Source organism: Microchirus variegatus (assembly GCF_963457635.1).
Source record: "Microchirus variegatus genome assembly, chromosome: 7".
Taxonomy (NCBI): Eukaryota; Metazoa; Chordata; class Actinopteri; order Pleuronectiformes; family Soleidae; genus Microchirus; species Microchirus variegatus.
This window is the reverse complement of record NC_139808.1, coordinates 26,317,876-26,332,808: the sequence shown is the minus strand read 5'-3', so window position 1 is coordinate 26,332,808 and position 14,933 is coordinate 26,317,876. Positions and strand designations below refer to the sequence as shown.

General features: G+C 43.8%; 1 protein-coding gene across 1 annotated transcript; it reads right to left on the bottom strand.

Moving 5' to 3' along the window:
• Positions 1-2,161: 2,161 nt before the first annotated feature.
• On the bottom strand, positions 2,162-13,746 carry LOC310930021 (inter-alpha-trypsin inhibitor heavy chain H3-like; the record flags this gene model as incomplete). The annotated part of the gene is made up of 22 exons (XM_083892909.1): positions 2,162-2,300; positions 2,419-2,530; positions 2,911-3,083; positions 3,175-3,376; positions 3,475-3,588; positions 3,761-3,799; positions 3,921-3,947; positions 4,126-4,286; positions 4,927-5,066; positions 5,152-5,337; positions 5,940-6,121; positions 7,794-7,919; positions 8,012-8,180; positions 8,261-8,377; positions 10,132-10,260; positions 10,361-10,471; positions 10,856-11,018; positions 11,236-11,340; positions 11,460-11,614; positions 13,057-13,080; positions 13,193-13,222; positions 13,630-13,746. 22 exons carry the CDS (start codon positions 13,744-13,746, stop codon positions 2,162-2,164), a joined length of 2,721 nt encoding a protein of 906 aa, XP_083749035.1.
• Between the last annotated feature and the right edge of the window lie 1,187 nt (positions 13,747-14,933).

Genomic DNA, 14,933 nt, shown 5'->3' with positions numbered 1-14,933 from the left:
TTTAAAATGTATTTTTCGGATATTTGGCAAACAACGCATTTATTGAACATGGAACATAGAACCCTTTTTTAGAGAAAGGGTCCTGTGTTCCCCGGTCACATAACTAAGCGGGGAACATAGGACCCGGGGAACCTAGGACCCGGGGAACATAGGACCTGGGAACATAGTTACGGTCCCATGCATTATAAGGAACGTAAAGGCCAACATAATATAAATACTGTGCAACCTCATTAGGCACAACGCAAATGTTTCCATTTTCGATTAGCCACGCCACCGGGCTGACGCTCACAACATCTAGCTACACTATGAGGTTGCACAGTGTTTGTATTATGTTAGCACTTCCCCGGATTTCCACTGGACACGTTACGTGCTGCGGTTCTGCTTCGACCTCTGCCCGGCGTCAATCCCCACCGGGCGCGTTCCAGCAGCGGCCTTGGGAGCCAGTGGTATTCACAGAAGATCGCCTGATAATCTCGAACGAGTTTGTGAGATCCCACGATAGACTGAGCGTATAAAGGAAACAACAACATTCATTCTCCGACGTGGAAGAACTGTTGATCTGGTGTCATAAATGATTTTATGTTTCCCCACTTCAACTCCACTTTAACGGTCTCTCGTCGTACATTATGACTCTCCGAGACGCTCTGATTAACTGACCGTTGACCTGGTAGCAACGGTCACGGCGTAATGTTGATGTTAGGTGGTGATAGGCTATATGACCTGCATATTGTGTTTTATTTCGAAAGGGGGGGGGGGGCGGAAGTGTTTTACTTTGAGTCTCTGTCGGACTTCCTGTCTGGTGCGATCTGCTCTGTTGAGATTTTTACACGGTTCAGCAGCAGCAACGGCAAGAATAGAACTGCTATGTATCGAAAGACGCTTCTTTAACTCTTCTTCTTGCGTCCGGTGGAAATGCTGTCATTGATTAGAACGGAAGCGATCAGCAACGGCGACCGCGCGTAACGCGTCCAGTGGAAATCCAGGGTTACGCTAATGCTAATTGTGGCCTCGCTAGCTTAACTTTGGAAACAGGTTCGTCATGTTAGCAAAAGTAGTAGCATGCTAATGCAAAATAAACATGTGCTCGCGTATTGGTGACTGGACACCTCGTTGTTTCAGTATAACACCATGTTCGGCGGTGAACCGTGTCAAAATGTCTCACCCACCGTGAGCCGACAGCCTCTTCACCCCCACCCTCTTCGCTCCACACAGCGCAGCTACTGCTGATGAGCTGCTGCCTGGTGTAGCGTGACAAATCAGCGAAAGTGAAAATCAAGGATGCACACCATCGGGCCATGCTCAATCCATATCCAAAATCTTCGATCTGACTAACGGTCAGCCTTACAGATAGATTTTGGGTGAAGTGGTTTTCCCATACATTGTGTGTGTGGGTGCAGCCAGTCCTGACTTGCCCGCTACGTTATGCATTTAGCACGTCACCGCTAACATTTCCACAAATCATCTTCTCGACACGTCACGTGAAGAATGTGTGTGGAGTAAAAGAGTGACAAAGAGACACCTGGAACACAGAGAAATTTTATCTTTGACCATCGAGGAATGAGTTTCCCACTACATTGGCATTTGTCTTTCAGTGGTTGTTTTAATCATTGGCCCACACTGCGAAAGAAAGGCATTTAAATGTACGCATCGAGAGCAGAGCCACAGCATTTGTCACAAAACATTCAAGTATTCCCACAACAAATGTGAAAAGGAAGAACAAGGATTTTTTGTCGTGAAGCCGACAATGAGATGAATTTGAATTGAGTTTGAATTTGGTATTAACATGCGTCGTTCGGTGTCCACATCAAGATCTGATTGCTATCTGATCTTCCCCAGCATCGGAGAATCGTTGTATTTACACTTCCGTTCTTCAACCACCTCCCGAAGTGGTTTGGCAGATTGGATAACAATCTGCTCTCAATGCATGGGTATGGGTTAGGGTTTAATGCCAGGTGTGAATGGGGCCTTTCACTATTCTTCCCATTCTCATATTTCCAAAAATGTTTCTCTTTACATAATGTGCTGTTCTGTCCTGTCGCCTACAGCTAATTATTGAAGAAGATTATGACTCGGATAACGGAGAAATTTTATCGACATATGAAATGTTCATTTCATTACATTTTGATGACGTCTTCGGTAGGTAACGATGTTTAACCTGGTTTTAGACAGTTTTGAAAAGTCCTGACACAACGTAGTCTGTCGCGTCTCCATCGATGAGGCCGGTTCCGTTATTGTGAATGAACCAGCAGGGAACGTTTTCCCCGTTCTTCACGTCGTTCCTGAAGTCTCTCTGCCAGCCTCTGTGGACGGAAAAAAACTGGATTAAAACAGAATATAGCGACCTTTTGGCTAAATCTCCTGCAACCCATCTGTGGGTCTCGACTCAGTGTTTGGGAACCACCAATCTGAGGCATGTACCTGGTCACATTGAGCTGCTGGCCTTTCACAAACATGGTGGCGTCCGGTTTCTCTGGGACTTCACCTGGACGCAGCTCAGACACCTCATATTCAATCCCGTGGTAGAACTGACCTGTAGGACAAGCCGATTCATAAATGAGTAAATATTCTCGAACCCTTTGAAGGGAAACTACATTTGGTAGTGTGTATTGTCAGAACTTAAATCTACTGTCCGTAAGTCTAAGCTTCTTGCTTTATGGAGGCCACCATCTTGCACCACCATGTTTCTACAGTCGCCCAAACAGACAAACCAGTCGGAGTGTGCTTTTTAGTATTTAAAGCAGAAACTCACTACCCAAACAAAGAAGGTCAACATCTTTTTTAGGGCTGAGCCACTGTAGTTCTCTGACGTGCTTGACAAAGGGATGTCAGAATAACCAGGATAACTCTTGAGCTGCTATAATCTTAAACCATGTGATGATCTACTTCCTGCTAAGAGTGTCATGTTTGTACCCAGCAGGCCGTGAACACCAGAGGGGAGGAGATGACTGTCCACTGTGTAGAAACCTAAATAGTCCCGATGGTACGGATGCTTCTCCCACACTTTGTGTAGCAGGATGACAAACTTGACCGAATCTTTCAGAGTCACCGTCAGGCTGCGATCCTTGGTCACAAGAAGATCCACACTGTGGGAGGAGGAGGAGGAGGAGATTATTCTGAACTGGTTAAAGGAAAATGTTTCTCTCACTAAGAGAAAGTGATGGTGCAGCCGCTCACTTGAGTCCTTTGAGAGAGGCAGAGTCCGACCACAGCAGTTTGACCCATTTGCTGTCCTGGAACACTGAGATGTCACGAGTGCTCACCTCCAGCCTCACCCCCAGAGTCTGGTGGACGATCCCAAACCGCCAGAAATACGTGTTAATTTGACCATCAGGAGGGATTTTCTTGTCTCCGATTATCTGGCCGTTGACCAAAATACCTGAGGGAAACGATATGTTCAGTCATATAAATATTCAAATATTGGTCAAAAAGAAGGAGACCAAGTAGTCTTGATGATGATCAGGACTCAGGACTGACCTGATTCTGGGTCTTTAACCAGAGAGAAAATGGTTCCTGGTTTGTCGTTAATGTTGAAGCACAGAGCGTCTTCTTTCTCTGGCAGCTCTATCATGAAATGAGGATCTCCGTCCACTGCAAATGATCACAATAACAGTAGAGGACAGACAACACTGCTAAGAGACAGCAGCCAAGCTCCTTCGCAGAGGATGACTAAAGTCAGCTTCTGAGGAACATGTATGTCTGTAAATAAACTTTCACAAAGCATTCAAATAACACAGTATGAGAAAAACAAAAAATGACTGACCAAAATATGTTGGTGATGGTGGACGATAGTGACTGTACACTGGAGGGCTTGTATAATACCCTATATACAGGAATGATAAAACCAAGTTAGTTGGTGCAGTCCATTAACATAAATCTAGAAATCTTTTTTGCTTTATGGTAAAAACAAATGACCGTTTCACCTCTTCTTTCTGCCGCTTGTCTTTGTTCTGCCAAATAAAAGAAAACAACAGCTTATTACTTTCCACAGTTCACAGTGAAGCACGAACCACCACTGTTATAGTCGAGCAAAGAGAAATAATGTTGGAAAATATCAATTCAACAGCCAGTGGTGCAGGTTCATAATATAATAATAATAATACTAATAACGTTCATTTCCATCTTCACCTTCAGTCAGCTTGTCTGCAATAAGAGGGCTGTCTGTTCCATCCTCAGTCTCAGGCTTGATGACCACCATGGAGGTGAGAGGGGTGACGAAGCTGTACTTCAGAGACATGTCCAATGCCCTGGCTGTGGCGTTTTCCTTCTCATCTGAGGGACCACTCTTACTGCAGGAGTGACAAATATGGCTGTTTAAGGTTGCAACAAAAGGCAGTGGCAGTGAAATAGCCTGAGGCGCTGATAGGCTCTCTCCAAAAATTGACAACAAAGTAAAAGAAAAAAAAATGTTTTGTCCAAAATCTGACAAAAAAGTAAAAAAAAAATGTTTCTATAATTTGACCAAAAAAAGTATACATTAGTATGACTTATACAATTTGACAAAAAAGTCAAAACAAAAGGTTATGGCAGTGAAATAGCGGTGAACCAGCCTGAGACACTGATACGCTCTCCAAAATTTGACAAAAGGAAAAAAAAGAAAATTTTGTCCCAAATTTGTCAAAAAAAAAACATGTCCAATATTTGACAAACAACAAAATAAATAAATAAATAATTGTCCAAAATTTGACAGAAAAGTCATCCTATAGTATGTCGTCCAACATTTGACAAAAAGTTTTAATGTTTTTTGACCAAAATTTGACATGATCAATAATGCCTCTGTGCTCTGATGTAAAATCATTGATTTTCTCCGTGGACTTCGGTGCACGAGAGTCTGATTTTTTAAGAAAGTGGCGACACGTTCGTGAGCCATCATGGACTCAAGCAGACATACATTTTATTGGTAGAGACCTTTAATTATTTCAATAATACCTCGTCTCCAGTAACTGCTGGATGGTCAGATAGGCCCACAGACGCTCTGTGAAATCCCCAAAGATGTACTCCTCATCTGGGTATATGTCGGTCCAGTTCACAGGACTGGCCAGACCCTGTGCTTTGTACTCCTCCTCAAACTACAGGGAAGAGTTTACGTCAAATCAACAAAGTAAATAACAGACACAGCAGTCATTTCTGCAGTTGTCTTCTTCTTCTTCTCACCCCCTGACCCATCACGTCCACCATGAAGTTGTCCAGGTCGTTGTCGGTCAGCCGACCAGCCACCACGATCTCTGAGCCGTTAAACAACTGGCTGAAGTGGTTTGTGGTCAACATATCCACTGTGTTGTCAGGATAACGCAGGTCCACCTCCAGAAGCAGAGGACTGGCAACTTCATCATAGAAGCCCTGAAATAAAAGCACGCACACAAAGTTTGTACACAGGTTTTTACAGATGTATATAATTGTGGATGAAGGTGACGAAGCTGGTACAATGTGATTTAAAGAGATAATAAAGTATTTTTACTGACATATAAATTTCACTGATGGTCCTGTTGCACATATATGTGAGTTATGGAGGTCTGCTTACATACATTAACTTGTTTTCATGGTCAAAAACCTCCTAGCTGCTTCAAACGAGCCGATCAAAATCTCTCCTCACTGAAGCTCTCGTCAGCCGCGCTGTTTCAGACTGAAATCTAACCCCAGAAGACAGACTGTGTTGTGATTGGCCAGCCAACGACAGCTTTCTCAACTGTCTTGTGATTGGCCAGGTACCTGTACTTGCAAAACTGTCCAACAATTTTGACAGGCTTCAACATGAGCAGGTAAATAACTAAGGCCAGTGCCCACTTGATGGTGTTTGGATAAGTTATTGGTAGAAATGTAACATACAGTTTATTGCACATCTTTCAAACGGTTTCCTTGACAGGCTTCAACCTTGACAAGTGACTCATAAAGCACTGTCCACAATGAAGAGAAAACTATTAATCATATTCTAAAGCTTTCACCTGGAGTTGAAGCGTTGCATCTGAAGCTTCGTATATTCTGCGGGCGAGCCCTTTGTTTTGTTTGCTCATCACGTCCAGGAAAGCGTAATCCACGCTGTTACCAAATCCAAGAGAGAACAGAGACATTTTCCCTCCAGTTGCAGAGCGCACATTCTCCTGGATACTAAGAGTGTTTGACTCTCCTTTAAAGTCACAGATACAACATACAACGGTTTAAAATCCTACATATACATATATATATATGTATATTTGTCTAAGGCTTCCACTTGAAGTCAGTTGTTTGGTAGGTTTAGGACAGCACATTTGGAAGAACTTCTAGTAGAGTTTAGATTCCGTTCCCGAGCCCGACCAATATTTCCCGCCACTATCCTCGGGTCAGGCCCTTGATCAAGCATTTGTATTTTTTCTCCCTCGTCGTGTCCGTGTGTATGGTATAGCACGTCGTATTGTGTGAAGGTGTAAAAACCTGCAGCCGTGAACGCGTCATTTAAAAACCAGGAAGTGTATCGTCATTAGCAACATATGCGTTCAATTACGGTTAATGTGTCGGGTCCGGGTCGGGCTCGGAGAAAACGTGCACAGGCTCGGGTCGGGCCTGATTTTTTGGGCCCAATCTAACTTCTAGAGAAACAGGCATCTTGTGCGCAGTCAGCACTTGGTCTAATCCAGTGCTTCTCAATTATTTTCTGTTATGCCCCCTTTTGGATGAAGAAAACATCTCGCGAAAATCGTTCCCCCGGGTCCTATGTTCCCCGGTCTCATACAAAGCGGGGAACATAGGACCCTTTCTCTAAAAAAGGGTTCTATGTTCCCCGCTGTTCACCCAAAAGGACCCGGGGAACATAGGACCCTACCCCTTACCCTTACCCTTACCCTTACCCTAACCCTAACCCTAACCCTAACCCTAACCTACCCCTACCCCTTTACCCTGGAGCTCCACACCCAGGCTTCCACAAAGTGGGGAACATCGACCCTTTTTTAAAAAAAAGGTCCGATGCTCCCCGATCGGGGAACATAGGACCCGGGGAACATAGGATCCGGGAAACATAGGTACGACCTACAGATAACAGAAGATACAGAAGATGACTGATCGATGCTGCTGGTAAACACACAGCTAATTACGATCAAGTGTTGTTTTTGGTCTAAGTTTGTGTCCCAAGTTACAGTTGATATAGTTGTGTGAGTATTCGAACAATTATTATTCGATTAATCGCAGATGGAAAATGCAAAACTATTATTATTGTTTCTTTTTAATAAAAAAAAAAAAAAATCTGATTACTCGGCAGAATACTCGAGTACGAAACTATTCGATAACTGCAGCCCTAGTAAGCTACATTAAATCGGCTAACATCAACGTTTACGTTAGCATTAGCGACTGGATACTCTCGGCTCAGATGCTGAATCATTGAGGACGTGCTGTTGTGGTACGCCAGTTTTAAGGCCTGTTTCACTCTCCGTCTCCGCCATCGCGACAGCTGAAATCCGGGTGTGCGTCTGCTAAAACGGCCCGTGTGGAACAATGATCCCTGCGCCTGTGGAACAGGCTGCACGAGATAGAAATTAAAATAATATTCGAGGCAGAGTTTTTCGAGTTTAATCATTGCAGTCCTATGATATTGCCTACTTTTATTCATTCTTTATTTCGTTGAATTCATTAAACCGTCCACAAGCAAAGCACGAGCAAAGTGGCTTAAGAGCAATAGTTTAAAGTGTTCCTTTGTGATACGTGAAGGACGTGAATGCTAGTTGTGCCACACAAAAATAAGAAAGTCCTTACTTAGTTACTTCTAAACTAAGGTCCATAAAGCTCATCATTAAAATGTGAGTATTCACGTACAAACTCCAGTTACTCACCAACATTTGGCATCCCATCAGTCAGTAAAATGATAATATCAACGCTCCTCTCAGGGAGCTTCTTCTCCTGCCTGTCTTTGATCAGCATGTTCACTGCTCTTAACACTGCGTCGTTGATGTTGGTCCCTGAAAGTAAAACATGCAATCGAGAGTCAAAATATATTGTTTGTGACACAGAAGGACAGCGTTTGGAGCCCAAGTCATATTTCTAAACTGACCTCCGTAGCTCTGGAGGCCCTCCACATATTTAATGGCCTCAGTTAAATTTTCTTTGGTTGCTTTGCTGAGTGAGTCCCTCCAGGTGTAAATGGTGTCATCAAACTTGATGAGGGCAAAGTGGTCGTCCTCGTGGAGGTCTTTGACGATTTGCAACATCGCCTCTCGTGTCTAGAAAGGGTCAGAGATCAAAGGTCAGAGGTACAAGTGTGTGCGTTGATATTTTTACAGTCGCCTCAGCAGTCGCTCACCTGATCCATCTTTCTCCCATGCATCGATCCGCTTATGTCTATTACAAATACCACATTCTTAGGGACTCTGCGCAGGTCAGGAGGCGCAAAGAAGTGGACAAAATACCCGTTCACAATCTGAGGGAAAGAGAATCACAAACAAATTGTTTAACCTCTTCTTCACGGTTGCCCCCGGGATCGGGGGCAGTGTCAGACGCAGCGACAAAAGCGTCATAAAACCATATCTAACTTTAACAAACACAGACATGCTGCATACCCACAGAAAGGTCAGAAACTCAGCTACCGGTTTAGAGGTTTAAAATGAGCTGTCAATCACCCTAATTGACCAAGGTAAGCCAGAGCTATGGCGCTGCGTAACTGAAGGTGCTGCAGAGCCACAGAGTTGTTATTACGCACCGCACACTCGATTATTATTATTATTTTTTTAAAACAAGTACTTTTTAGACCAATATTGACATGTAAATAAAATTAAATGGGTTTTTAATAATTTGGTACCTAAGAAATCTCAAATGGCACAGATGGTGCCAAGCTGAGCCAAAAGTGAGAACGCCCAGACATCTCTTTACTAAAACCTCTGTAATTTCACTCTGCTTAATTTCAGCAGCATCAGACTTTGCACAGCTCATGTCCACATGTTGTTACATGACCTCCATGTGTTTTTAAGCTCCTACTGCATATTTTAAAGGTGTTATTTGCTTTAAAATGCAATATTTTTTTAGGCGAGAGAAAAAAAAAAGTCCTTCAGTTATGCTGTGTTCCATGTGCATTTACTCTGACACAGTGGCATCTACAGTGAAACGTACACCTCTGGTGGAATCTCACAAGTGTTATCTGATACCACATTGAGCTTGTAACTGCAGAGGTTTACTCTATTTAGTTTGGGCATGTTCGAGCAGGGACTCCAAAAAGCGGGTCAGGGAAGAAGAGGTTAAAGTAGACATATTAAACTCTATTTCTACAAGTTAACAGAGTTCCCTGGTGTCCTAATGGACATGTCTGTGACATGCTTTGGTAAAAATACCTTAAAGTGGACCTAGACCGCGCGTTCCAATTAGCGCTGTTTTTTAGTGTTGTCTGCGTCATTACCTTGTTTATGAAGCCCTGAAGGTTCAAAACCAACAGTTAAGCCACTGCTGAGAACGCTGTGTTTTATCGTAATCTCGGGCTCATCGAGATCTCTGAAAAAACCCGGTCCGGTTACGTAAACAGTTTGTGTAGAACTCTGTGCTGCACTGTGCAGACAAGAATAGAACACTTTGCAGACTTCAGATCTTCCGGATATTATTGCCCTCTCCTGCACTCTCGCGTTTATTAGGGACAAAGCGGAGCTCCGCGAGACAACAATTCCAGGAATGTCTCATTGTGACTTAACAATGAGTGCGGAAGTCAATATCGAGTGTTTTATCTCCTGTACTTAGACTGAGGCGGACCACAGAAACATGAGTGAGGCCTCCAGAGTCCCAAATATAAGAATTAAAATGACGTTGGGTGGAGTTAGCCTCTGAAGAACGGGTTTAGTTACACTTGAATAAAACCTCAATGTTTTTTGACAAAGTTCAGGGCATGTTTATTTTGCATGCTTTTATTGTGATGATCTCCAGTGTAGAATGAGGGAGATTTTATTAGAAAGCTGAAGATGTCACAGCGATGCAGGTCTGGAATAACGTCAGATATAATAATGTTCAGATATATTCAGTTTGTCAGGTTCTGTGAGACTTTGCTCAATCTCTATCAATGTAAAGTGCACAGAGAACCTCAAACTGGCACTGGTACCATTAATTTTTTCAGGAGCTTTGTCAGCCATCATGGCTCTGACAGCAAACCTCGCTCTACAGTTACATGTCATCACAGATTGTTGATTGACAGCTGACCTGAAGGTCCCCAAAGCTCTTTCCTCTGTTTACGTCGTATTTGATGATGAAATCTCCATCGATGAGCGTTCCATCACAGTCTGGACACTTCCTCTGCTGCTCCATCGTTGGTGAGAAGGAGATATGTGCCTGAGGAGGACATGAACACAAAACGTAGTAAATGTGAAGACAAAATTAAAGGAAACTAATGAACAACCATGAATATTTGAAGGCCTTTCTTATTGCTCACCTTTTTGTCTGTGACAGTTTTCTCCACCAGGGGGAGCAGGTCATTGCTGAGGAAGGTTGCGTGTGCATCAACAAACAAGATGCCCTGTGGCTCGTAGATGTTTGCCATGATCTGTTTCAACACAGAAACAAATAAAATCCCTGTGACGCTTAGTGGAGGTATAACCAGAAACTTGTGGGTCCGTTGTTTTGCTTTGCTCACGTTGTGTTTAGCACAACTTTCCAGTGAGTGTCAGCTGATCAGGTCAAGTTAATCAAATCACGATAAATATCGGGCTAAAACACCATGACTGAGGTTTGTTGTCAGAAAATGTTTTATCCAACAACTATAGCAACGTTAGCAACTCTTGCTGCGTAATTAGCCATGACAGACACTGCCCTGCTAACCTAGCTGGCTACCACTAGCAACAAGTGTTAGGTCCACCCACTATCAAGTCTTAAAGTGACCATTGTGAATGAATTCAGCGTGAGATTTGAATCACAAGCAGAGACACACCTGGAATTTCTGCACCCGTGACTTGGGTTTAACTTGTGTTAGAATCTCATATTGGCCCAGTTTCCTCTGAAGCAGCTCCTCGTGGGTCAGAACGAAGGTCACGTTACTTTGAGCTGCGATGTTGACAGACACTGAAAACTTCTCCATCTTTCTCCCAGAGGCCCTGAAATAAAACACAGTCATGATCACTGTGTCGGTTTCATTCGTTCATTTTCTACCGTTTCATCCTCCACACGAGGGCATCTGGGAACACCGGGCAAAAGGCAAGGCTCACACCGTGGACAGGTTGCCAGTTTATTGCAGGGCCAAAACAGAGAGAGACAAACAACCATTCACACATAATGATCAATTTAAATTCATTTTCATCTTGACCGACTCACTTGACCAGTCCAGCAGTCTGTCCAGAGGAAACAGCTTTCTCGTACTGTTTCTTGGCTTTTTCTTTCTCCTTCACATCCCCAACATACACCCGACCTTCAATTTCCCTGCGAGGCACAAAGACGGACAAAGACGCCACAAGACAATAAAATTCAGCTTGTTTTCAGGAAGAAAAGTTCTGCGAGTGTGGAGACAGAGGAAGTTTAGAGTGTGTAGAGGCACAGACATGCTGAAGTTGGTGATGAAGGCCGTCTTGGGCAGGTCCACTTCAAAGAAGATTTCCTGCGAGGTGTTTGCTTTGTTCAGAGCCACGGACGTCATGACGGTGCGGGCGAAACGAGACGTCACAGTGCAGTCCACGGTGACGCTGTGAACCTCCACCTGACGCAGAAGGAGAAGGACATGGACACAACATGTTGGCTGCTCAGCAAAGACAATTTTGCATTCTGGTCAGTCAATCTCAGGACCTTTTAACTAGAGAGGACTCTGTACCATGTGTTGCATTCAATATAAGACAAATCAGACCGTACTGAACTCAACAAGCTACCCAGATCCTAGCACAGGCTTTGATCGTCTCCTGCCTTGACTACTACAACGCCCTGATAACAGGTCTCCTGACTTGTGCTGTGAAACCACTACAGATGGTCCAGAACGTGGTGGCCGCGCCTGGTCTTCAATCGGCCTACAAGGGCACATGCCACACCCCTCTGTTAACTGAGCTCCACTGGCTACTGTTAGCCGCCCGCGTCCAATTCAAATAACTGATGCTAGCCTACAAAGTCCTTCATGGGTATAAAGGCTTATGTTGCCCCTCGATTACTTCATGTGTCTTTCCACGCTGGTAGAATGACCTACGGAGTGCCACCAGAACAGGGGTGTCCCAAGAGCATTGTCTGTCCTAGCACTTACCTTAACCCTTATCTCCTTCTGCACTTGGATCCACCCCGGCACCCTCACCCTCTGTCAGTCCACTCACTTCCTATCTAGTGGATTTCTTTCCAAGACTTCTTTTATGCAGTTTCTTCCTGTTTGGAAGTCACTTTGGGTAAAAGCTGAAAATCCTAAATGCTTCAATGTCAATGTGTCTTTCAGCAAAAACCAGTGCTGATACCAGAGTCTGACACAGATGTTTTTCTAGCCATTAAAGCCATTGAATATATATATATATATATATATATATATATATATATATATATATATATATATATATATATATATATATATATATATATATGTATATGTGGCAGTGGGGCTTGGTTAGAGCGACGGCTGCTGGAGAGAAGGGAGGAGTGGCTCAGCCGGTGATCAGACAGCTGGACAGAATCAGATAATCAGTCAGCTATATAAGCACGTTTGTAACCTGGTTCTGGTCTCTTGCAGTAGGCTGGGTCCACACACGGACAGAGAGAAAGAGAGAGAGAGAGAGACGGAGAGACGGAGAGAAGAAAAGTGAACATTTGCGGAGAAAGCGCAGCAGAGCGCGGACGCAGCAACTCTGTCTACCTTTGTTTGTTTTGGTTATTTCTGTTGCAATAAACTGGTCAATTTACTCACTCTCAGCCATCTCGTCGTCCTTCCGGAACCCCAGTGAGTGGAAAGCTCACAATATATCTTGGTGATTTGCACGTTTCGTAAATACCAACATAAAAAATGCATAATTTTTTTTATCCATGCATCAAAGGTTTTCTCAGATTTGGTGAATTGCATCCATTCGCCATGAAACAGGAAGCGCCCCATAACTTCGCCATACATTGATCGATCGCCTCGAAACTTCATATGTGACACAAGAGTCCCGACATGAACATCAAGCAAAATTATCTTACCGTAGCCTCGTTGGCGCTTCTTTTCTGTAAGAAAAACAAAGGAAAAACGAAGTATTTGAGTATTTTTCAGTTTATTTACAATATTGTGGTTTAAGCCAACTGAATTTCTGTGTGTGAATGCGTTTCTATCAAATACCTGCAGTGACCTGGCAGCTCCTCTCGTCTCCTGAAGCGCAAACACAGCAGAGTGAGTTCAACGGCCATGACGCCCCCACACAAGACAAACACACCCCCACACTCTACAGTTAAACTGCAGTAAATGTAATAGTGAAATATTTTACTAATTGTAATTATGGGCTGTAAAGATTCATTAATTATTAATCGATAATTAAATGAATCGTAGCGTTTGAAAACAAGCTCTTTCATATTTCAGCTGCTTGAAAGACAATCACTTGTTGACAAGTCGCCCTCCCATCTTAAGTCCTTGACTTTGAGGGAATTGGTCCTGGAAAGTACTCGATAAAAACAAATAGGGACAGAGTTAAACTCAATTTCTGAAAAAGGTTTGGATTAAAGTCAGGGAACAAAAAGATCAGTGTGTGTGTGTGTGTGTGTGTGTGTGAGTGAGTTCACCTGTGGAGCTTCATGGTCCTCAGAGATGACCAGAGCTGCCCGGCTCAGACTGGGCAGCCAGAGGCAGACGCAGCCCGACAGCAGCAGCAGCAGATGAACACGCAGCAGTCCAGACATGACCAAACGTCCACTGAACACTAACTGACTTCAGTACTGAGGGGGAAAAAAGCTCTCTGTCCAGGGGGAGGGTCAGAAAGTGTGTGTGTATGTTGACATACAGACCTGAGCTCTGTGCTCTGGAGACCCTGAGGTAGAAATGCTGACGCATCATTGCACAACAACAACCGTGGATCCAATAAAACGATTCACAACACAACAACAAGTCCATTGTTACATTATTACTTCCAAAAAGAGCAAAAGAATGACGGCAACATGATTAAACAGCCATTTATGTGTTTGTGCTTTGTTTTTTTTGTTTTTTTTATTGCAGTACCAAGGTTTCACCACTGGGTGAAACCACTCACTGTAAGTCAATATTATTTTTTTCATTCATTTAACTCGATATAAATTAGAGATGCGCAATATTATCGTCTCAACATTGGTTGTCGGCAGATATTGGATTTAAAATGTATTTTTCGGATATTTGGCAAACAACGCATTTATTGAACCCCAGAGAACAGAAGTGTGTGACACCACAGTCATCCCTGCGACATTGAAAAGCCCCTGCTCCGGCATGGCTGAAAACAAGTGTGGAAAGAATCCGAGTCCCGTTAGACTTACACCCCGCCCACATCGTGCTGCTGGAGGAGGGTCCCTTTTGCTTTGTTTATGCAACTAGTGCAGTGCCAGTAGGAAGTATGCATTGAGGGGTCGTACCTATGTTCCCCGGGTCCTGTGTTCCCCAATCGGGGAGCATCTGACCTTTTTTTTTTTTAAAAAAAGGTCCTATGTTCCCCACTTTGTGGAAGCCTGGGTGTGGAGCTCCAGGGTAAAGGGTTAGGGGTTAGGGTAAGGGGTAGGGTCCTATGTTCCCCGGGTCCTTTTGGGTGAACAGCGGGGAACATAGAACCCTTTTTTAGAGAAAGGGTCCTGTGTTCCCCTAGGACCCGGGGAACATAGGACCTGGGAACATAGTTACGGTCCCATGCATTATAAGGAACGTAAAGGCCAACATAATATAAATACTGTGCAACCTCATTAGGCACAACGCAAATGTTTCCATTTTCGATTAGCCACGCCACCGGGCTGACGCTCACAACATCTAGCTACACTATGAGGTTGCACAGTGTTTGTATTATGTTAGCACTTCCCCGGATTTCCACTGGACACGTTACGTGCTGCGGTTCTGCTTCGACCTCTGCCCG